This window comes from Vicia villosa, linkage group LG7 (genome assembly GCF_029867415.1).
Source record: "Vicia villosa cultivar HV-30 ecotype Madison, WI linkage group LG7, Vvil1.0, whole genome shotgun sequence".
Classification (NCBI taxonomy): Eukaryota; Viridiplantae; Streptophyta; class Magnoliopsida; order Fabales; family Fabaceae; genus Vicia; species Vicia villosa.
The window spans coordinates 77,690,986-77,715,119 of record NC_081186.1 but is presented as its reverse complement, the minus strand read 5'-3'; the positions used below and the strand labels follow the sequence as shown (position 1 = coordinate 77,715,119).

General features: G+C 34.5%; 2 protein-coding genes across 2 annotated transcripts; both read right to left on the bottom strand.

The window, feature by feature from the left end:
- Positions 1–214: 214 nt before the first annotated feature.
- LOC131620918 (auxin response factor 8-like) lies at positions 215–8,355 on the bottom strand. The gene is made up of 14 exons (XM_058892104.1): positions 7,601–8,355; positions 7,239–7,354; positions 7,029–7,127; positions 6,754–6,810; positions 6,496–6,651; positions 6,331–6,415; positions 4,620–4,710; positions 4,355–4,519; positions 4,140–4,262; positions 3,876–3,951; positions 2,599–2,746; positions 1,144–2,159; positions 851–1,041; positions 215–749 (listed from the first exon to the last, which is right to left on the bottom strand). The coding sequence occupies exons 1-14, from the start codon at positions 7,641–7,643 to the stop codon at positions 572–574; spliced, it is 2,544 nt and encodes an 847-aa protein (XP_058748087.1). The 5' UTR covers positions 7,644–8,355; the 3' UTR covers positions 215–571.
- Positions 8,356–14,717: 6,362 nt separating this feature from the next.
- On the bottom strand, positions 14,718–19,473 carry LOC131619404 (uncharacterized). Its single transcript, XM_058890503.1, has 2 exons — positions 19,395–19,473; positions 14,718–15,148 (listed from the first exon to the last, which is right to left on the bottom strand). The coding sequence occupies exons 1-2, from the start codon at positions 19,471–19,473 to the stop codon at positions 14,718–14,720; spliced, it is 510 nt and encodes a 169-aa protein (XP_058746486.1).
- Between the last annotated feature and the right edge of the window lie 4,661 nt (positions 19,474–24,134).

The window sequence follows — 24,134 nt, the reverse complement described above, 5'->3', positions numbered from 1 at the left end:
TTATTTGTATAATATTGTTTCAATACTTAGTTATTTCCAAAAAAAATCTCTAGATGTAGCATTTTGAATTAGGAAAAAGTAAAATGTTGAAATATTTGCAAAATATTTGCAACTCCGAAACGTAACATTTTTTCCACTGAAACATGTATTGTGGACTACTATCAAGAACCAAGAAAACAAAATCCTACAATAGAGTGAAATTTCAACAATCAAATTGGAAGCTATGAAAATAGCTATTCTCAGACTTCATAGATTTCTTACTGCACAGTTCATGCAAGACTTAATCAAATGCTACAAGGGCAGAATGGCAGTAACACTATGTTTCTGCTTTAGGTACATAAGTTTACAAATTGTCACAAAAGTTTGTCCTAAGTTTCTCATTTTTATCGATAATTTCATTCAACAATCTTGAAACAAATAATAATGGTAAAAGTGGAATAGACAATACATAAAATATATTCAAATATGCAAGGTTGATAGCTAATGTTCAAACATAATTAACAAACATGTAGTAGTAGTAGTAGTAATTGTCGAGACCGTGGAATCTGAACCAATATATTATGATATTATCTCAGTATTCAAGTGAGCCTAATGATGGCAGTCCAGAAACAATGTCATGAGATTCTGCACCAGTGTTATTCTGCCTTTGTCCAGAACTTGGACCAAGGGATTCAATTGCTTGTTCTCCCATTTTCTGCATATCTTCAGGAGAAAGTATTTTGATGTACCAAACATTATTGACAAATGATCTACAAGAGGTTATCCACAGAGAACAAAAAAACATGTCAAAAAACTCTAGTCAAGTGAAATAAATAGTTGCCTATTGTATCAATTTGAAATTTATACTTACTCCCACGGATCGTCTCCAAGGAGAAGAACATCGTTCTCCCTGTCGACAAATACAAGCTGCCAGCCTGATCTAAGAGGATCTTCAAATTTCCCCTCAATTCCAAACATCTGAGCTAACTCCTCCCGCAGTTCGTGATAGCTGCTGAACCGCGAGATATCAAGGGAGCGCCCTACTGAACCGGATTTGTATACCTGTTAAAAAGACAAAAAGTTAGCAATCATTTTAGCCTTTAATAAAAGAAAGGCCCAAAAAACTGGCTGAGCCTAAGATTAATGCATATATATGAATGAGACCTTCACAAATGTCGGCATCTGGTTTTGAGCATCGATTTGTCCCACACTTTGCAACAACTCTGATGAATCCTGCATGCATTGATATGGAGAACCCTGGTAACCAGACTCTCCTAATGGCATTGTCGATGCATCGGCATCAGCTGATGCAGTAGCATAACGAGGAACAGTGGTTGGGAGCAGAAGGCCAGATGAATCGATATTGACCCCAAACAGAACAGAATTTTGGGCATCTGAGTTGCAATGCGGTGGTACGAGTGCTGTATCTCTTCTAGAATACTGCATGTGCGACATTGAGTTTCCAATGCCATCGACCTGCGAAGGAGAATACTTAGAGGCCCATGATTGTTGAGGTAACTGTTCAGTCAGCACAGAATGACCACTTGATAAATTCAAGAGATTGCCACTCCCTTCAGAACAAAGTGAACCAAGCATGTTTTGACCCGGCGAAACCGAAGCAGCAAACTTCATGCCTGAATCTAAGAAATCCGGTTTCGAATATGACGGTGAAGGCAAACTAGCGTGTTGCTTCTGATGGAGTGGATCACCTTGAATTAAAAGTGTATCTTGATAAGTCTGTTGCTGTTGTGGTTGCTGTGTCTGGTTTTCTCGATTGTTGTGTGGTTTCTGAAGGATGTGCTGAGACAGGTTCTCTGCCAATACTTGGCTTTGTGGTTGCATGATATTATTTGTCGATACAAATTGTTGAATTGTTTGCTGTTGCTGAAGCTGCAAAGGACTAAGGTTTCCTGATTGTTGAAGATAATTGAAAGGTTGCTGAAAACTCATCATTTGTTGCCTTAACAGATCAGTAGCATTCCCTTGATTCTGCAAACCACCACCAGAAGCTAACATGGCTTGGTATTGCTGATTATGATCATTTCCAAGTAAAGTGGGATCGAGTCTTTGCTGCATCCAAGGCATCAAACCAGCACCTTGAAAATTCATGGAATTAAGACCATGGTCTCCGGGACCGCCTCGCAGCCACATTAGTCCATTTGTTGCTTCGTCTCTGCCATCTGTAACAACATCCTTTGTAAAGAAAGGAGACAAGAGAAATGTCCTCAAAACCACCACAGCCGATTTTCATAATGATATAAAATCCCCTTGTGTTTTGGACAACAACGAAATGAGGACATATGATCCGTTAAAATATTCATGCAACCAACTTAAATTACGTTTAAAATAAGTTGCTAGAAAACATGCTTAAGAATATTCTTCTTTTGTTAATGTGATACTCAATATTCTTCTTTTATTGTGAGGATGAAAACTACGGGGATAGAGGAAATTTTATAGAAATCAATAATTATTCTTTCTATGGATTATGGAAGAAGGGAAAAGTATGGGAGACAATTATAAAATATTTTCTTTAATCCAAGTATCACAGTGATAAGGATTATATAATGGAGGTCACAATTAAAGGTCGATAACCAAATAAAAAGTACTAAAAATATGTACCGAGAAAAGAAGAAGTGCCGGGATGCCATGGTCGTTTCAATCTAAGGGGAAATAGTGATGGATACATTGGAAATGTAGTTAAAGGCTCAATTTCCCACAATGAGACTCGAGGCTGTCTCTCTCCAGCTGTTGATTCATCCCAACCGACCTATGCACAATGGATAAAACAAGATAAACAAGCAGGTTAAGAGTCATTTGGAAAAACATTGAATAAAATTCATCGAGACCTTTCTAATGCATGGTATACAAATTATGATGAAACCTTGAACCTATTAGAACCAAGTCATGCCATCACTATCTCTCAGCTCAGCACAATCTTAATGATAAATATTGTAGCAACCCTACTATCTGTTATGTACACATCAATATTAATAATAAGTGGCCGTCGGAAAAAAAAAAAAAAGGCAGCAGAAAAAAGGATTTGTTCTGTTATCGAACTTTAGTATTGGAAGATTAAGACCTCTATGGGCATGTGAATCAAACCAAGATAAATTTTAATATGATCTGCATTTGTGTATTGCATGTTATGTTAACAAAAAAAATTAGCTGGTTGATCAAGGGAAACAAAAATCATAAAAGTGATGCAGGTTGTAGCCAAGGGACATTGCAACTATCTTATGGCTTAATGAAGAAAAAAGGATTACAAAGGTATACTTCATGAAACATGAATAGAAATTTCAAGTATTAAGCAAGGTTTGGATTAATCAAACATGGTTTCGAGAATATCTTCATCTTTATACACAATCCAAATAACTGGCGTCTATTTGCAGCCAAGTAAACAAGGCTGCAAGTTTCCACCAATCCAGTTTTGGCTTCTACCCATTTTTACCTATGGATGTAGAACTAGACAGACCATTTCATGACTTAAGACCTGTTTGGATTGGCTTATTTGAGCTTTTCTACCGGCATAAGCACTTGTGAGACTGTTTGTGAGATCTTATGGAAACAGCTTATGTGATGTCCATAAGTTGTTTTCTTCCATAAAATCCCTAAATAGCTTATGAAAACAGCTTATAGCTAATATTAAAACTTCGGATTTTATTTTATATTTTGTTATAAAAACAGCTTATACATAAGTACTATTATGATAAACGTTTATACTATAAGCGCTTAACTTAGTTATTTATCCAAACAGCGCCTAGAAATCACAACCCTGAGATATGAAACTTGCCATTGTACTAAGGTTATGAATTCTTTTAGACTTATTTTTTCAAAGGAATATTTTCGCATAAACTATTAGCTAATTTTATGCAATACAATGTGATGATCTTACTTACCTTGACAGACCTCCAATGAGAATTCGGCCACCGAACAGGATCCATGTCACTTATGCTAGTTATAGTGCCCATGTACCTTCAAAACAAGGCGACTAGCGTATAAGTAAAGGTAACATAGTGTGGTGCAACACTATCAAAGTGTAATATTTCTGCTACTAAAAGGTACAGCTTCTGTTATATACATTTGTAAATATACCTACAATAATCCTCACAAAAGTATGCCTACAATTTAAAACAAAACCAATAATTGATGGCAACAAGTACCTGCGCACACTTGATTCTTCAGTCTCAAAAAGCATTCTAAAACGCATACCAACAGAAACACGTGTATGGTACACAGCTTTGATGTATTTTGAAAGTTGTATGACAAACTCGGAAGGACTTGCTCTGCACATGATGTAGGTTTCAAAAGATATGTTATAAATTATAATTTCTAATAAATAAGTGTCAAAAGTATATATTTTGAAAACAAACACAACCTTGGATTAAAGAACACTGTAAAACAGCTATTAGTTGCGGAAGCATGGGCTGCAGCTGCAAGAAGCCCAATGTGCATACTATCACTAGAAAGAACTGATGACGGCATAACAGTTTGCGGCCGACTCGCACGACGTATTCCCAAAAGAAGCTGATTCTTTTCGTTCCTATTAATATCGAAAATATACATATAAAAACAATAAACAAGCTGTTTGCAGCATACAAGGGGAATAAAAGGAACCCAAAAAGGTGAAACGAAACTAATACCAAATGAAAAGCACAGAATCTCCAGCTACAAGTCTTTTGGCACTAACAAATACACTCCAGCCTGTGGTAAGAAGGTGCCGTTTTGGCTGTCCTGAAATGATAAGGAAGGGAAGCAATACACATATCATATCTTGAATAAATTACAATTACAATCAAGTTAACAATCTCAAGTCAAGTTTATTCGTAACGACTTTGGCACAGCACCTATAATTTTTAAAAGAAAAACACACCTAGAGTTGTGTTTCTGCTTTAAAATGGAAACATTAACTTTGAAACCAGAACAATGGAAAATTCATTTTATAGTAAATCCGTTATATGTTAGAAACTAAAGTAAGAAAACCAAAAGGTTCTTTTTCAAGTAAGCAGATATTACAGCAGATGGCTGATTTCTTTCCTCCAATATTACAAATTACATGCAACTATATTTTTTAGATAATTCATATAAACATATAACTTGTCATCGTGCAGTGTATGCAATTGAACTAATAGAGAGATTCGTTAGCATATTTGGAAAATCAATGAAATTAGTTGTATTTACTAAAAAAAATCTTGGCAACTTAGAAGTTAGCTTGAGATTTCATGAAATACTATTCAACTTTCACATACAAATACCAATTCATTCGGCCTCAAGCTGAAAGATTATTGGCAATATAAGGATAGCCAATAAGTGGCAAAGCTAGAAACTCAATTATCTTGTGTTTTTTTATTCGGCAGATCTTCTTACTTCAAAAGGATTCAAATCTATCTCCTTAAATATGACCAACTTCCTAAAAAGCCCAATTCACTAATAGACTTTACTAACAGAACTATTACATTTCTTATCAGATAAGATTCAGTTCAAACAATTCTAAGGTTTGTTAATACCATCGTCAATAATGTAGTGAAAAGTAATTAGTCCCATAATACTTGGTGCATGATTGCATTGTCAATGAGTTTGGCGGAATTATGGCGTGCCACCATGGTTGTAGCAAAAGCTACACTTTTGAACTTTAACAAAATCACAGTGCCGCTGTGATTTCACCAAACAAACTATCAATCCAAACATGCACTAATTTCTTACACTAGCAAAATGTTTTTAAATTATAACGGTAAAGTGCTATATTAAGCTTATTAATTTGGATTAAACCATGTTCTGGTCACTTATGTTTAAGTATTATCCATGTTTCTCAAAAGTGTCACAAACATGAAAGATGTGATCATTTCACTGGATCATTTGTTCGTAACAGTTAAATCGATAATATTTGATGTAGCATATGACAGCCACTATTAGAAATGGTCAGAAGTTTAAGGACGGACATGTGCTGATGAGTTAGCTGATAACTTGCTATAGTTGTAGTTTTGAAGTTAAGATTTTTCCTTACACGTCCATAATATTAGTAATAAGCATAAAAAGAAAATCGCTAATGAGTACTACCTTTGTCCCTTTATATAAAGCCCATTTAACAATTTCAACGTATATTAGGAAAGTTAGATAGTGTATTAACGTGGTCATTGTGCGTAATAGATGTTCCTAAATACATTTTTCTATCGAAAAGTGTTTTACTTCAACTTCTCATATACCAAGATAGTTAATAGTATTATTAATGAGGGGTATAATAATTTGAAATGAAGCTTATAATTTTACGGACTTTTTTCCCTAAAAGGTGCTTATTTATTACTAACCAAACTAACAAGATAACATGAATGGAATCTTCAAAGAATAGAAACTCACCCCGAAAAATATGTCGAAACTTCCACTCAACATCGTGGAGATCCCTAGCAATTAGTTCTTGTGCAGGAGGTTGCTGTGTGAAATCCTATACAGCCCAAATAAAAGAGAAATGTATCCATATCAAACCAAAATCAAACACAAATGAAAAATAATTATGGACACTACCAATGGAGGAAAAACTTTCTCAGCTGCACGACGAGGAACAGAGAACCCTCCATGTGTGCTTGTATCACTCGCAGTCAATGTCTTGCAAAAATAATTCGAAGGCTGCTTACTTGGAATCCCCAATTCCATAGGGAGAAACGTATCTTTCTGCTCTTGCTAAAACAGTTACAAACACATTTTCAAACTTCATATAACCAAGAAAATAAAACCTTAAGTTACATTACAAACTAAACAAGCTGTCAAAAAATAAAAGGATACCGGAGTCAATGGCTGTAACGTCATTTGAGCATACACTTCATCTGTTTCAACATCTGCCTGAAAATTAACACAAACTCTGGTTAACTGAATTCATTCACTTTGATGGAAGATATAACTACAATGAAGCACTGACACAAACAAAGACGCCGGCCACGTCACCGAAGATAATTTGAGAAAATGCAATATTTGAATGTAACTAACTAAATGTATCAGAAGCCGAACGCGCCTTTGATGTGAAGTACCGGTGCTATGTATAGTATGAATATAATACTCACATGCATTGTAACATTATGAAGCTGGCATATCAACTGTGGTGGCAAACTCGGGTAATTCGGTATTTGACCATCAATTTCTCTGTTAGTTGTGGCAGAAACCTAGAATCATTGTTCAGCAAAAGTTAAGTTCAACTTCCAAACCATGCAAAACTATACAAAATTGAAACTAGAAGGATTGAAGTAGGGAATGGAATTCAAAAAAAGAAGCACCTGCTCACTATGACCTTGAGGGAAGTAAACCACACGAGTCCCTGCAGTTGGTAGGGAAACTAAGGGACCCGCACATGCATGCCATAGCTCAGAATTCAAACACTTATTCTCCCCTCCTAGTACCATAACTCCACACATCAAATTATCTCAAACAAATAAGGAAACAACACTCACAATCATAAGAATGATATTGAAGCATAAACAAAAGGGGGTTTTTGAAAGTGACACGTAGTCACATACAATTCAATATCCATAGACATGTATATAACAACTTGCAGTTGACCCCCCCAACAAAGAGGTCAGAATAATAGGATGCAAAATATTGTTTTTTTTTTAAGACAAGAGAGAAAAGAAAATGATACCTTCATTTCCCTGCTGACTCATTCCTGATGTTGAAAGCTTCATAACAAGCTTTACCCCTTTTTTGTTTCTCTTCTTTTTAAAAACACAATTTTTAGCAATCACACAGACACATTGAACCCTAACTCATAGTCCCCATCCTCAATTTCCTCAAACCCATTATTGCATTCACTCATTCCTCTCTCCCACTTTCCAATGCACTCCATCCCAACAACAACAAAAAACACTAATTTCAAAAATCAAACATTACCTTAAAAAACCAACATCATGGGATCCATGTGAATAGTCACAAAATGATGAAGAAACAAACAACCCCACCACAACAAAAAATATAAAGAAAAAACCTTAAAAACAAAAAAAAAAAAAAAAAAAAAAAAAAGGGTTTTGTTAACTTTGTTTTATTGAATAAGATTTAACCTGAAGAAAAGTAGAAAAACAAAAACAAAAACAAAGAACAAAGAAGAAGAAACAGGGTCAAGGGTCAAGCAAAGGTATGACCCAAAAGTAGAAACCAATTGAAAAAACCAAGTAACAACACAAAGAAAAACAACAACAAAGGTGGCACGTGAATCAAGATCGCCATGAAAGGAACAGAAGAGAATGAAATTGAAGAATGTGAATGAAGCAGCAAAAAAAAAAATACAAAGTGAGTGTAGAAGTAAAGTCCTTCTTTTGTGGCCAATCACTTTCTGATAGAGACACAAGTGAGGGATTTTTGGGTTTGAAATGCACAGTGGAAAAAAGAAAGAGAGAGAAAAAAAAAAAGTTAAAAGATGAGTCTTTGCCATATATAAAGGGGGTCCCGACCAAAATGGGACATGGTGCAGAGGTGAGAGGAGAGAGAAAGTGAGTGTTGGAGTGAATTGAGATGGGCCGTTGGATCTTCCGTACGGGATGATCTGAGACGTTGGTTTGAGGGTGATGTGACAGCAGGCATGTGCCACCATCCTCCAGTGGTCGTTGTCAGAGTACGGAGTGTGTGAGGAAAATATGAGAAAAATCTTTTTTGGATTTCATTATTATGGTTTTTGGTGTATAATCAAAATCATAAAACACACATCAAAAATTGTTATAAATAAATAATTCATTAAAAATAAAAATAAAAAGTTGACAAAATAAAGAATTAATTTTAGAAATAATAATATTAGGTATGGAAGAAAATGATAGTGAGTGAGAGAGAAAGCATGCCACGTAAATGGATGGGCAGAGATTGTGTGTGTGAGGCGTAATAAGTAGCAAGAAAAAGTTAAAAGCAAATAGATACTCATTGATTGCAATGTGTATAATACTATATTAATACCTAAATATACCTTTTTTTTTTTCCTTCTTATTTTGCACTTGTTACCTATTAAGGACAATGGAGTAAATTAGTGTAATGACTCGTCTTAACTCTTAACTCAAACACGGGTTAATATTCTTTTATGAAAATATAATTTATTTAAGTTTAAAATCAAAAATCTAATATATATATATATATATAACATTAATTACTTTATTTTTTTTTATAAGCAAGGGATATAATATAACGAGTACTAGGGGTACTCGAACCCGCTTACAAAAAGAGAGCGAAAACGCTCAAATAAAGACGAGGAAATTACTAACCAACTGAAATCTACTTTAAGTAAAAAAGCGGATTTTTACAAAACTCGTAGAAATTACACTTGGAGTAAGCAATTTCGCCAAAAAACGACCATTTCCAAATCTTCAATTTAATCTCCCACGTGATGTCGTTGACATTACAAGTTCCTCTGTTAAAAACAATATCGTTTCTCCGCAGCCATAGCCCCCTAACCACTGCCATCCAGATCATCCCTTCCTTCCTTCTTTTGACTCTCTTCGACCTCTCTAAGACGCACCAAACAAGAAAATTTTTCCAAGGATTCTCTTCCATAACCGTATCCAAACCGATCCACATCATAATGTTGCTCTAAACCTGCTTCGAAATCGGACAGCCAAAGAAAAAATGGGATAACGTTTCCTCCGAACCTGCACAGAAAACACAAGAAGTATGCGGGTTGGATAACGGAATTCCTCTGCAAACAAGCTGATCTTTGGTGGTAGTCTATTTAAGAAACATTTCCAGACAAAACCCTTAATATTGAACGGCACCTCGGAGGACCACATGGAACGGAAAGCTCTGGAATAATTATCATCTGAACACACATCATTTGTTCTGCCCGCCAGACAATCGTAACCCACCCTTACGCTATACCCATTTTCACGGTCGTGCTGCCAAGACAGAATGTCCAATTTATCCGCCACCGGAACAACATTCACGATATGATTCCATAGTTGCAAACTTCTATTTAGTAAAATGAAAACATGTGACACATGTTCTGGACTATAAAAAAAAACATGTGACATATGTCCCTTAAGATTAAAGTATTAAATTTAAAATTTAGGTTTAATAACAACTTTAGTACTTAAATTTTTACTTGTTACAATTTTTCAATTTTTGTCAACTAGTTTAAATAAGACCGGCTCAACTTCAAGTTCAATTTCATCTAATATCCATTCAAGTTGGCAAACAAATTTGTTTTTGTTAGAGAGTCTCACACTTAAGTAAGATTTTGTTCCATCTCAATTGTTGGGTCCATCTAACAACCTTTTGTGCAAGCGTTGCGTCCATTGGAGACGGTTATAAATTTTGTTCTTATATAAATGTGACTGTGTCACATAGGTACGTGAAACAACGTACACTACTACAAATATATCTTGGGTGATACTATTAACTATCTATCTATCATTGGAATATGCCACTAAACACCTTATATAATCCTTTAACTCAAATTTTATTTTGACTACAAAATACTTTTTTTTTGTAATTTACTAAATAAAATTGTACTACCCAATCATATTTTTGCTTTGTGCCAAGTGGCACTCAATTTTTTCAATATCCTTTGAAGCACACCATTACCCGGGTAAAACAATAGTCTGTGTAATAAACTTTTCTATTTCCATTACTTTTCACTTACACTTCTATCTCTCTCATTTCACAACTTCATTTCTCTCTCCAAAATTAAATTTCTTACTCTCTTTCTCGTCTCTTGTTTCTTCATCTTCAACAAACTCAACCTATTTTATATTGTGTTGTTGTTGATGTTCCTTAAAATAAGAAGGAAAATCGTAGAATCACCAAACCTGAAGGAACAATGACTAAGGTTTTTTTTTTCTTCTTTCTGTGATTTGGTATTGTGTTGTTTTATTTGTTGATTTTTTGTATCTTATTGTTGTTGTAGCATGATTAAACCTCGTCCCATGCTTGTAATCGATGAAGTGGTGTTGTTTGTTGTGCGGTGGCCATTGACTGGAGGTGGTGTTTCGGCGAGATAATGTGAAATACATATACATTCACACAGTGAAGTTATAATGATTATATCAAACTGGAAGACTTCGTGTTTCATCATGTAAAGCTCTTCATTTTTGTACATGGCTTTTTTCTGATAAACTGCATCTTAGTCGCTTTTTTCTGGTTTACAGACGTGTTTTTCGTTGCATGGTACAAGCCAGTTTTCATCGTTTTTCTTGGAAGAGGGAGAGATATTTACTTCGTTTCTAAAAATCCTTCATTGATACCTGTTTTGTTTCATATTTGTTCTGATTGTAAATTGTGTATTTCATTTTCCTTTTGACATAATAAGGTTATATGGCTTTTTATAAGTTATGTTCTATATATTTCAGTAACCATGAGAACATACTTTGCTTCGTTTATCTTCTGTCACAAAAATCATTCCTCTTTCACTAGGTTGCTTTGTGTGTTTTTTTTACATTCAGCTTGTGTTGTCTTTATGGAAAGTTGGTATGATGCATGTAAAATCGTGTACTCAACCAACTTCCAAAAGTCAAAGGAAAATGTATCATATGGAAGAATTGCACTTGCACATACATTGCTTTCATTCTAATGTCAATTTTGTGGGTTTAGAGCCATATATCAAAGGATGTTTGAAGTATATATATGAATGGTTCCTCCCAACTTACCATTTTTATAATACATTCAATTACTTAATTATTAACTATATTTTGAATCTCTTATCTATAAAATGAGTTTTTTCTTTTTAAAATTTAAGTGAGATACATATAAAACGATGAATATTGATGTATTCGGAAAAAAAGTTTCTTTGGTGATTTTTTTTGTGCCTTTGAGGAAATTGGTAGCTTAAGGGTTAAAAGCCTTTTTTATTCATGCCCTCTTACCGCAGATTTTTATTCAAACAACTATGTTTTCAATAATAAATTAAGAGTTTTAGATTAGTCGGTCGCAAGGCCAGATACCAAGAATTTCAAAATAAAAAAAACAATGCTTATAATATAACTTGATTCTTCCATACCTAAATTTTTCTTTAACTTTTTTCTTATTTTGTAATTTGTAATGTAACTCCTGTGAATTTTATTACTAAATGTTATCACTAAAAATATCAGTTTATTATTGTATTCTAAGGAAACAATGAAAATGATATTTGCAAATTTTACCACATCGTATGAATTTTATCACTGGATTTCATTATTTTTACGGGTCCTTACCACTACAATACCTTTTTTATTTTAATCAACAAAATATTTATAAATATTTATAGTTATTAGTGATATTTGTAAATATTTATACTTATATATTTTTAAATATTTTCAGTTATTAGTGATTTTATAATACCGATTATATATTTGTAACAACTAAATCTTATCTAATAATGTAAGATATAAATGAACTTACCTGTGCGGACGCACGGATCTTCTACTAGTATTATTACGATCGTCAAAATAGTTGTAGTAATAATTGATTTATGTTCGCCTAAATTTTCTAATATTTTATTAAAATATATTTATCAACAACTTTTTCTTCTTTTCGATACAAAAAGGGATTATCATTATACTTTTATAAAATAAAAATATTTATCACCATGGTTAATATCAAAAACCGTTGTGAATAGTACTTACATATTATCACAATTGATTTTAACAATTGTGATGATAAATTTTATATATATATATATATATATATATATATATATATATATATATATATATATATATATATCATCGATTAAAATAATGATGATGATTCTGAATTAGTCAACATATTGATGTTTTGCAAAATAAAGTATGAGAGAATAAATTGTTGCTTTGAAGAACTCGGGGCATTGAACCAAATTTTATGTGTTAAATAGCAAGACTTGAATTATGAGATGCATGTAGTTCGAAAAATAATGGTTCGTTTATGTTGTTTTTCAAGAATAACTTAATATTTCTAATTGTCATCTTCTACATCAATTTTAATGATTGTATACATTTAGTAAGGTGTAAGGAAAAACAAGCAATCTACATATTATTTAATAAACTCAATATACATATTATAACAGTTATCTTTTGTAACTGTGGTGAAATGTTAATTTTATTTATGATAAATTGTTGTTTATATGGGTTTCAAACCCATGACCTAAATATATATCACAATAGTTGTTTAAGATAATCAATTGTGATAGGTAGCTCACTACTTGACTTATAATTACAGTCGCACGACCGTGGTGGAAAGCATCATTCATACATACAACCACCCCTTACCTCGCAACGGTTGGTCAGACGTTCTGGTATCCATTTTCCAACCGTTATGAAATGACTTTTACATAATAATGATGTTTGCAGGTTTCATATCTCTGAGCATTAGCCTTGCAAGTACACTTTCCTCCGACCACCGAAGATAGCTACCATTAATGCTGGAAAATTTCGACGGTAAACATCACTAGTTTGAATCTCATTTTTTGTTCTACACTAGAATAGTGGATACATTATGAAAATCATCTCTTCATTCTCGCTAAATTTGACATTTGAAAATATTTTTTTAATAATTATGAATAATTTTGACATTTAAAATAATATTTTTAATAATTATGTTAATTCAATTTATTAATTTATATATTTTTAAAAAATAAAAAATAAAAGAGAAAATCATAAAAGAAGAAGCTCCACAAGCGGAAAGACCAGATGATGAAGAAGAAGCTCCATCATAGTTTAATTTCACCCAATTTCTAGGAGGGGGCTACCATAAAACCTCCATAATATATGGTGCCCTCGGTGACCGAATTGTCACCTTAAAAATCATAATGAAAGTAAAGTTCTACATATTCAGATGAGAACCATGTGCTACATCATTACCAACAATAAGAACTTTAGTTTTAATAGTAGAGATACAAGAAAAAGTAGTGAGATCAAAGTCATTAAATTTGGCCCTCTTCCACACGAACCAGATCGAGTGAAGAAGAGAAAAAAACCGCTAGATGAATCACTTTACATTGGGGCAACATCGTCTTTGTCAAAAATCCTCCAAATATCTTCCCAACCGAGAATCGAGAACGAAATATTGAGCATGAATTTAAGCCAACTCCAAAGCTTCAATGCAAACCGACAGCAAAAAAAAAGGTGTTGTTCGGATTCCGCCTCAAGATCACACAGAGAATATCTAGAGGGGCAGGAGAAACCTCTTCTTTTCCAATGGTCATCAATAGGAAATTTGTGATGAAAGAGTCTCCAAACGATAAAAGAAATAGAAGGAGAAATGTATTTTTTCCAAATTAACTTCCATCGAACTTGCAGATTATCTCTAATTCTCTTGAAATCATATTCCAACTTTAAGGAAAGGTTTCCATTTGGAGAGTTGTCCCAACATATCTTGTCCGAATGAGAGACAAGAGGGATATGATAGTTAAGAATACGAACTTGAAGCGATACAGGGATGTTGGTAGCCGAACCAAAAAAATACCATGAGCCATTAACCAAAATACGGTTCACCGAATGATCCTCAATCAAATTTGGAGCATCGCTATGGAGGAATAACGAAGGACCACACCAATGGTCGAACCATAAACTGATGGAGCTACCGTTACCAAGACACCAATAGGAGTTTTCCATTACATTGTTTATTTCTTGTTTAACACTGGACCAGGTTGAAGAAAAAACATGGTGAGTGATGAAATTGTTCTTTCTTGTAACTTTGCTACGAAGAATAACAACCCAGTTGCAATCGGAATCAACAAGCTCCCAAGCAAGCTTCAACTTGAAAGCTTCCTTTAACTTGATAATGTATTTGAGCCCAAGACCTCCTTCCTCAGTTGGCAAGCAAACCGAGTTCTAACCAACAGTGACAACTTTCTGTTTAGACGTATCACCGCTCCATAAGAATCTTTTTATCGCCCTTTCCAAGTCACGAATAAGAGACAAAGGCCAAGCATATATGACCATACTATGTGAAAGCATCCCTTGGATATATGACTTGACCAATTCCACCCTACCTGCAAAAGATAGCAACGACCCTTTCCGCATAGCCAACTTAATGATAACTTTGTCGGTAATAGGTTGTAGAAAAACCTTTTTAGGTTTATCCTTTAACAGCAGAACACCAAGATAATTGAGGGGATTAGAACCAATGTTGAAGTTTGCTAAAGCAACAAGAATATTGAGGCGGGAAGCATACATAGCACCACCGAAAATATACGACTTCCCACAATTTACATGCTGCCCAGAAATTGCAGCATACTCTTTGAAGGTGTTGGAAATCTTCCCTTTACAGAAAATAAGAACATTTGAAGAATCTTTGAAGGTGTTGGTGAGATTTTTAATATGCGAAGGAACCGTGATATTCTACAGGCCATAAATGAGGTCGAGTTTACGATCCGAAGCCATCTAAAGAATCTTCCTGATAATCACTTCTTCAGCCAAACAAAATAATAAGGGCGAGAGCGAATCGCCTTGTCGAACTCTACGAGAACAAGCAAAAAACCATGTAAAGCACCATTGAACCCAAACTTCTCAGAACTTTGAAGAGGAAGTCCCAATTAAGAGTATCAAAAGCTTTCCTAATATCCACCTTCAATGCCAAATTACCATACCAAACTTTGGTGTCCAAAAAATTAATCCCTTCATAAGCTAATATGGTACAGTCATGAATTTGTCTACCTTGGATAAACTAAAGCCCCTTTGCTCTTGAGAAATCATGATAGGCGTAATAGAAGAAAGTATGTCAGCAATAATCTTAGAAATCAGCTTGAACTTGAAGTTAGAAATTGTAGTACCTCAGTCTCGTTTGGCTTTATCTCAATATTTGGACATGTCGGTATCAAATTTGATTCTGGCCCAAACGTCCCTCAGTTTGATTGTGGCCTGATGGGACTCCTTTGTATTTGCTTTTTATTTAGTAAAAAGGGTTTCCTTCCCCTTATATTTATATTTTTGTTCTTCCAGGTCTTCCTAACATTGACCATCGACTATTCTTTTCCTTTGGTGACGACCCTCTCTTGATTAAGCTCGGTGGACACCAAGAAACAGGTTTGACAAGCCTTAAAATCTGCATCTACAATAACCATTATGTCCTTACCAAACTAGTATTTTTGTTTCTGATGGACAGTTGAATATACGACCCTTAAGGTAGCCAATGTAGGTCGGTCTATTACACATTTGTAGAAGGATTTGCAGCCAATCACCAAGAATTGTGTTTTCACCTTTTTATGATTTCTTTCTTCCAAAAGACACCACGAGTTTGATGTATTCCCATGAACTTATTGTTGATCCATTAATTCCATGAAGGTCACTCCCTTTATAAGGGATGAGATTTTCACGATTCATGCATAAATTTTCTAGAATGTTGGTGTATATTATATCACACGAGCTTCCTTACTTTATTAAAACCTTCACACATCGTAATAGGCCTTGACAACCCTTACCAATAGTGGGACATGGGAATTGGGTACACTGTTGAATAATTATCTGTTATAAAATGATATTGGTAGTTAACACTTCTTAGTCGGTTCTTGGTCCATTTTCTTCTCTTGCAACATAATCTCCCTTTTCTTTCTTTTAAATGAATTGTAGGAGGCCCCTTTAGAGTGAGGGATATTTTTCAAAACCACTCGTGTGGGTATCTACGAGATTCATTCAGATGATATCTAGTCCTGTTTGACTTTATCTCTTCCACAGTTTTCTACTATTACATGTTCCATTCTGATGTTAATGGAAGGGTCTTCCAAGATTGGAATAGCTATCCTTTAATGTTCATGGAACATCAACAATAACACACTGCAAAAAGCAATAAAATAATACAAGAGATTGGTAATCCATTTCGGTGAAACCACACATACGTCTGGAGGGCACTCTACCCAAGAAAGAAAAATCACTACTTTGAATTAGTTTTATAGGAACAACAACCCCATGTTGTTCAATGCCTCTTCCTAATCATAGTGACATTCTATTTAGGTCTCCTTTTAAAGCTATTTCACTTTAAATAGTCAGAAGGACAAACAGACTTACTCTAAATTCTCTTAATTCAAGGCCACTACTATCCTAATACTACCTGTGAAGCTTCGTTCTAGTTTTCCCCTAAATATGATAACCCCTCTCAATTTCTCTCAAACACTAATCCCAAATGATCAACTCAATAAAATATAATATTTATGTTGAATTACAACTCAACTAAGACAAACAAACAATTATGCCAAGTTAATGAAGCAATAATGCGGTGTACACAAACACTTTGTTCTCATGCTTATAAAATTAGAATCTTAGAACAAAGTTTTACAACTCAACTAACAAACTAAACTTTATGCCTTAATATATGAATGGAGGCGCTAAAGTACACAAAAATAACACAAATAAAGACTCAAAAGATAAACTCTAACAACAAATCTTCAAAACATGCACACCTCAAACGTGAGGTTTGAGTATTCTTAAATAACAATGCTTCTTTTGGGCTTTTTCCAATGGGAATATGCATCTTTTGATCTTGTCCAAAAATATAGAAGATTTGATTGTGATTTGTTCTTCCACAAAAATCTTCAAAAGATATGATTTATTATTAATTCAAATTTAAATCTGATTTGATCTTCAACAGTTATCAAACAAATCACACAAACATTGCTAAACAATATGCAACAAATCTGATTAAATCTCAATAAGAAATTTTACACCTATTAACATTCATCATGTCCTGCTAACAAGGGCTAGATGTTGCATTACACACATGCTAAAACATCATATATCACAGGTTGCATCAAAACATCCAAATCAACTCTCTTTATAAAAATACATATCTTCTTGTAGAGTGAATCTTGGATAGAATAAGTTTAAACCAAAATTGAAATAACATCCGTCTATTGTGAGAGACTAGATGTTGCAGCACACATGTTGGAACATCATGTCCCACATGTGTCCTTTCTGTATCTAAAACAACTTGAACATACTCCATGTTGTTTTGTATAATGCTACCAATCCAAGAGAAACAACAATATCCCAATTTGGCAAATTTTGGCAAAAATAACTCTTCAAGAAGAAAACACAATTGAGTATCAAAAGGTATCTCATACTAAGAACAAACATCAGCAGCAACAGACGAACATCCATTAGAGTATACAATAGCAGCAGAAGCACAAGTCAATAGCATGGCAGTGGCTACACTTTATTCATTTGACACACGGTGATGCTCCCATAAAAAATTGACATGCAGTCATTCATGATAGATTGATCATGCATGCACACACAATTAGTAGTAAGTATTCAAATGTTAGAAGTTATTACTAACACGCACAAATTAGCTCACACAAGGTCAGATATCATGGGAGTTGCTCCAGCATGTGAGTATACATCGGTTTTAACAGTTAGTACACTAGTTAGTACTAAGCACACTAGTAATTAACATATTGGCAGTACTCATACACCATAAAGTCAACAGACAGTATTTTAAGCACACCACCCCTACACATCATTGCTCCCCCATTTTTTCCATAATTTGGCAAAGTTCCATTAGCACAGTCAATAAACTTGTTAGTCAAGAGCCCACACAAAATTAGGAGTAGAACTATCAACAATGACCATAAGCATAAATGTTGATAAAAAAGCCATATCATTAGGACTGAACCTAGAACATTAGAACAGAAAGCCAAAATATCTCCTGATGAAACAAAATTAGCCCAGTCTTCATCATCATCTGAGTAGGTTTATCTTTAGAATCAATTGTTTGTGTAAGTTTCTTCTTCAATGCACATCCAATCTTCCAAACTTCTTGATTAATCCAAATCTTTATTTTAAAGTAATTACAACAAAAACTTGTACTTGAACAGACTTGAAACAAATATGAAGTGTACGATAATCCAACCAATATAACACGCATGCCAAGATTCACACAACATGTTCCAAACATCTTGCTTTCTATTTTTCCTATAAGCCAAACAAAGAAACAACATTCCCCTTTGGCTATTTTCTAGGCAAAGAAGAGATTAAACACTTCTTCAAGATTTCACCACAACTAGTGCACAAGAGACAAAGACTAAGAAAATATTATCAAAAAAGTGTGCCCTTTACTATTTATCCTCCTCTTTGCCAAAAAAGAGACAAAGGACATAAGACCACGATCAAATAGACAGCCTAACAGTAGATCTTGCAGAAAGACATGATATTACACGTATTTTCCCAGTCATTCTTCAGATAACAATAACACACAACTACTTATGAACACCAGATAGAAGCAGCATCCTTCCACCCACACTTGTAGCAGCAATAACAACAGACTGAGGTGAAAAAGCTCCAACATTTCTTCATCAAAAACCATATCAGATTCATCAAATGGTACATATATGTTGGACATAATGTCTGAGACATCTTATTTAACAAACAACTTATATTTGAAATTCAGCAAATTATGAGGAAAACCATCATTCTTTAACCTCAATCTCCTCCATAAACATAGGATAAAAAGCTCTAGTATTTAACATTATCTTCAACAACTAAGCATCACTATAAAGTTCCATAAAATTAATATACTTAGTGCTTCAACAAAAAGTTCTTCTACATCTTCATTTGCAATTTCTTCTTCTTCCTCAGCTCCCTTTTTCTTGGTCATAATCCTGACAATAGAGGGGACATTTCTTCTGCCTAATTAATTAATGATTAAAGGTTAAGGCTTCACACACTTTCCTCTATCATACATTTTTCTAAACTCCTTGACCAACTTTTCAAAGCAAGGACCAACATCAGTAATAGTCTTCATTAACCCAACAACTTCCATGAGTTCCTTGTAATCTAGAGCTTCTTTACCTAGCTTTTTCTAAATTTCAATATTTCTTTGAGAACCATATTTCCACTTCTGAACTCTTGTTTCATAATGGAATGGCACATTATCCATGTGAGAACATGTGACATTCACATGAATTCTCATCCCTCCAACCTTTCTCCTCATGGTAAACACAATGTTCTGATTTCTGAACATATGCTTTAATATTTGTCTCAGATTTATATGTTTGAACAAGCTTTCTATTCACTCAGAATTAACAATATCAGCTTGTTCACCCTTCATCTGAGTTTGCAACTCAGTCATCAACATGTCATACATGTTGTATGGCATATCTTGGTTGACAATAATATAACAACAATAATAACACAATGCGAAAAGCAATAAAATAACATAAGAGATTAGTAACCCAGTTCAGTGTAACAACACTTGCATCTGGAGGGCACTCTACCCAAGAAAGGAAATCCATTACTTTGATTTAATACTATTAGTCTTATAGAAACAAAAACCCCATGCAGTTCAATGACTCTTTCTAATCCTAGTGAATTTCTATTTAAGTTTCTCTTTAGAACTATTTCATTCCCAGTAGTCAGAAAGACAAATGGACATACTCTGAATTCTCTCAATTCAAGGCCACTTTCCTAATACTACCCGTGAAGCTTCATTCTAGTCTCCCCCTAAATATGATAACGCCTCCCACTTTCTCTAAATCATTAATACAAAGTGATCAACTCAATAAAACATAATATTGATATTGAATTATAACTCAACTAAGACAAACCAACAACTATGCCAAGTTATTGAAGCAATAGTGTGGTGTACACAAACACTTATTTCTCAAGCTTATAGAATTAGTGTCTTGGAATAAAGTTTTACAACTCAACTAACTGACCACACTTTATGCCTTAAGATATGAATGAAGGCGCTAGAGGGGTGCACAAAAATAACACAAATAAAGACCTAAAAGATAAACCCTCACACTAGGAATCTTCAAAACACGCGCTCCTCAAATGTGAGGTTTTAGTCTCCTTAAATAGCAATGTTTCTTCTGGGATTTTTCTAATGGGCATTAACAACACTTGATCTCATATAGAAATATAGAAGATTTAGTTGTGATTTTTTATTCCACAAAAATCTCCAACATATATGATTTTTTATTAATTAAAATTAAAATTAAAATCTCAATTTAAATTTGATTTAATGTTCAACAACTGTCAAACAAATCACACAGACACTGCTAAATAATCTGTAGCAAATCTGATTGAATCTCAGTAAAAAATTTCACACCTAACAACATTCATTATGGTCTGCTGACATGGGTCAGATGTTGCACTATACGTATGCTGGAACATCGTGTTCCACATGTTGCACAAGAACATCCAAATTAACTATCTTCATAAATATATCGATCTTCTTGTAAAGTGAGTCTTGGATAGAATAAATATGAACCAAAATTGTAATAACATTTGTCTATTGTCAGAGACCAGCTGTTGCAACGCACATGTTCGAACATTGTGTTCCACATGTGTCCCTTATGCACCAAAAACAACTTGAACATACTCCATGTTGTTTTTCATAATGCAATAAATCCGAATGGAACAATTTTTTCCTCGTATTATATGTACTTTTGAGCTATTGCTAGTTGGCTAATAAAATTTTCCGGGCCCTGATCTGATTCTTTCTGCAAACTTAGACCCTGATTGGAGTATGATGCTCAACAAATACTTTTTCATTTCGTCGCCTCCCCTATTGACTAGAAGAAACTCCTTGTTGAGCCTTTTAATATAAGATCACAAGGATTCCTCCTTCTCCTTCCTAATCTACCTTAAGTTTTCCAACTACTTTGGATACCATAAAGTCTCTCTGAAATGAGAGGAAAACCACCAGTGAAGCCCTCAACTGTGAATTAATTGATTTCTTTCTTAATCCTTTGAACAAATCCACGACATCGCCCTTTGGCCCCCTAACTCCTATAAAATTTAGGAGGAAGCCAATTATTTCCACATGCACACAGGGGTCGATCGTCCCATAAAAAATTCTCATTACAATGGTTTTGGAGTTCTCGCCTATATGATATTAGTTGATAAGCATTTCTAAAAGAAATTTTCTCGCCCCTTCGAAAATGTCGGAGGATGAGAAATGTGATGTGTGTCGACGGATATGACAGACGTACCCCAAACAATGACCTTTAAACTCTTATCATAAAGGGGATATCTATGCGGGACTAAAGAACATGTTCTACGCACCAGTGACCTTGTGGATGGTGTACAGATAACTTTGTATGGTATTAATGTAGTTTTTCATTATGTCATAATTGATCTGGGTTGTTCCTCTAGTGAGTGTAGGTATTATGAAATGGTCGATATATGTTGTTTTGAACCTTTTGGTGCCATATTTGTCTCCTTGTTGAGACAAATGAGGTTGTAGGGTTTTTTCTAATTGGTGATGGCTTGTGATGTGATTTGGTGGAGGGGCCTTGATGCTTTCGATTGCCATTAGAGGCAGAACCAAATGTTCTTAGCTTAAGGAGGATGATTGTTAGTTACCAATTTGTGTAAATATCTTAGGTAATTTTTGGTAACTCTCAAGTCTTTTTGTGGTTAATAAGTAGTATTTTATTGTCATTTGGTATATATTTATTCTTATATTTATATTATTGTTGAATAGTTCTTATCTTTGCAATCTATGTTGGATTTTGTAGTTTTTATAGATAATTGGAAGCTGGGACCATTGAAAAAGCATTTTGAAGATGTTCCAAGACCAAAGCCAAGGATTGCTGAAAAGAGGTAGCGCGCTAAGCGAGGTTGAGCCCGCTAAGCGCGCTTTTGAAGAAAAGAAGGAAGTTCTGGCAGAGAGTTCCGCGCTAAGCGAGGTCTGGAGCCCGCTTAGCGCGGTTGGGCGGTTTAAGCAATTAGTGATAGCGCGCTTAGCGGGCTGCACCGCGCTAAGCGCGGTCTGCGAAACTTTGTTTATTTCTTTATGGGCCAGATCACTTTTGTGGGAGTGTAGGAGATATTTTAGAGAGAAACAAGAGCAATATACACTGTAGCAAATATAGAGTTGAAGATTGGAAGCCTTGATCGTCGATTAATCGCCATTTGATGCTTGTTGATCTTCATCCTTACCTTCTTGTGCAAGCTACCATTCTCATGGATAGCTAAACCACTTTTGTATCAAGTTAAGATGTAATCTTCCTAGCCTTTTGTATGTTTTTCTTGTGAATATATGTGTATGAACAAGTGATGATCAATATAGATGGTTTAGTTTGTTTATTAAAGCTTTTCCTTTGGTATAAATGTTTGAGACATCAATGTTTGTATCTAGACCTAACTAATCATCTTTCAAACTATAAGTTGCAGACATGGATTTAGAGTTTGATGTTTACTAAGTATCGGTTCTTAAAACGTTATTTGTATTGTTTAAACGGTGGAGAAATCGTCGGTTAAACAATACGGTAAATCTAACTATATCGTTGCGGACACGGACGATATAGGTGTCGATACGTAATTATATTGATCGTTAGCAAGTTCATAAGCATCTATTTATAAGGAAACATACAAATTTAGGTCGATGAAATCGAATCTTGATACATTTTCTTTAACTTAGAACTTTCATTAATTTACTCTTTGCTACTAAAAGAATTGAATGATCTTTTGCAAACCTAAAACTAAAGTAACATTAACTCAAGACAAAATAGGCTATAGAACGGCGGTGATATCGCAATAATCCCTGTGGATACGATATAAACGAAAAGTACACCACAATACTCTTTCAACAAAATGGCGCCGTTGCCGGGGATTGTTGTTTAGATATTGCAAGCATTGCAATAGTTTGTTTTGTATTGAGTCTTATAATTAATATCTTGTTTCTAAATTTATTTTCCTTGTGTTTGTTAATTTGCTTGGTTAGTTTTTCAGATTACAGTTTATGCGAGGACGTGTACCTGCAGATCAACTCCTTTTTGATCCTGAGATTGAGAGGACTGCTCGTAGAGAGAATAGCAAAACTCGTAGGAGGAGACAACTAGCTAGGGAAAGAAGACAGCAACAAGAGGCATCTTCTTCTTCAACTCCTGTTGAAAACTTGGTTGAGGAAGAAATGGCTGCGGATCCTCCAGCTCGAGGGCCATGTGTTAACAGCCCTCGTCTAAATGCACAATTTGCTCGTGATCAGGCCAATGGAAGAAACTCCGAAATGAAGACGGGGTTACTTCAATTATTATACCAAAATCCGTTCACAGGGGCAGATCACGAGGATCCATTTACTCATCTAACAAAGTTCTACGAGATCGCCGGAACAATTGGTGCTCCGGAAGACCAAGAAGAACAGGTGTTCAGGAGACTTTTTCCTCATTCCTTAATTGGAAAAGCTAAGGAATGGTACCTTGATCAACCTAATAATGTCATGACAAATTGGAACGAGTTAGAAGAGAAGTTCTTGGATCGGTTCTTTCCTCACAATAGGTTCATGGAAGCGAAAACTTCTATTGCGGT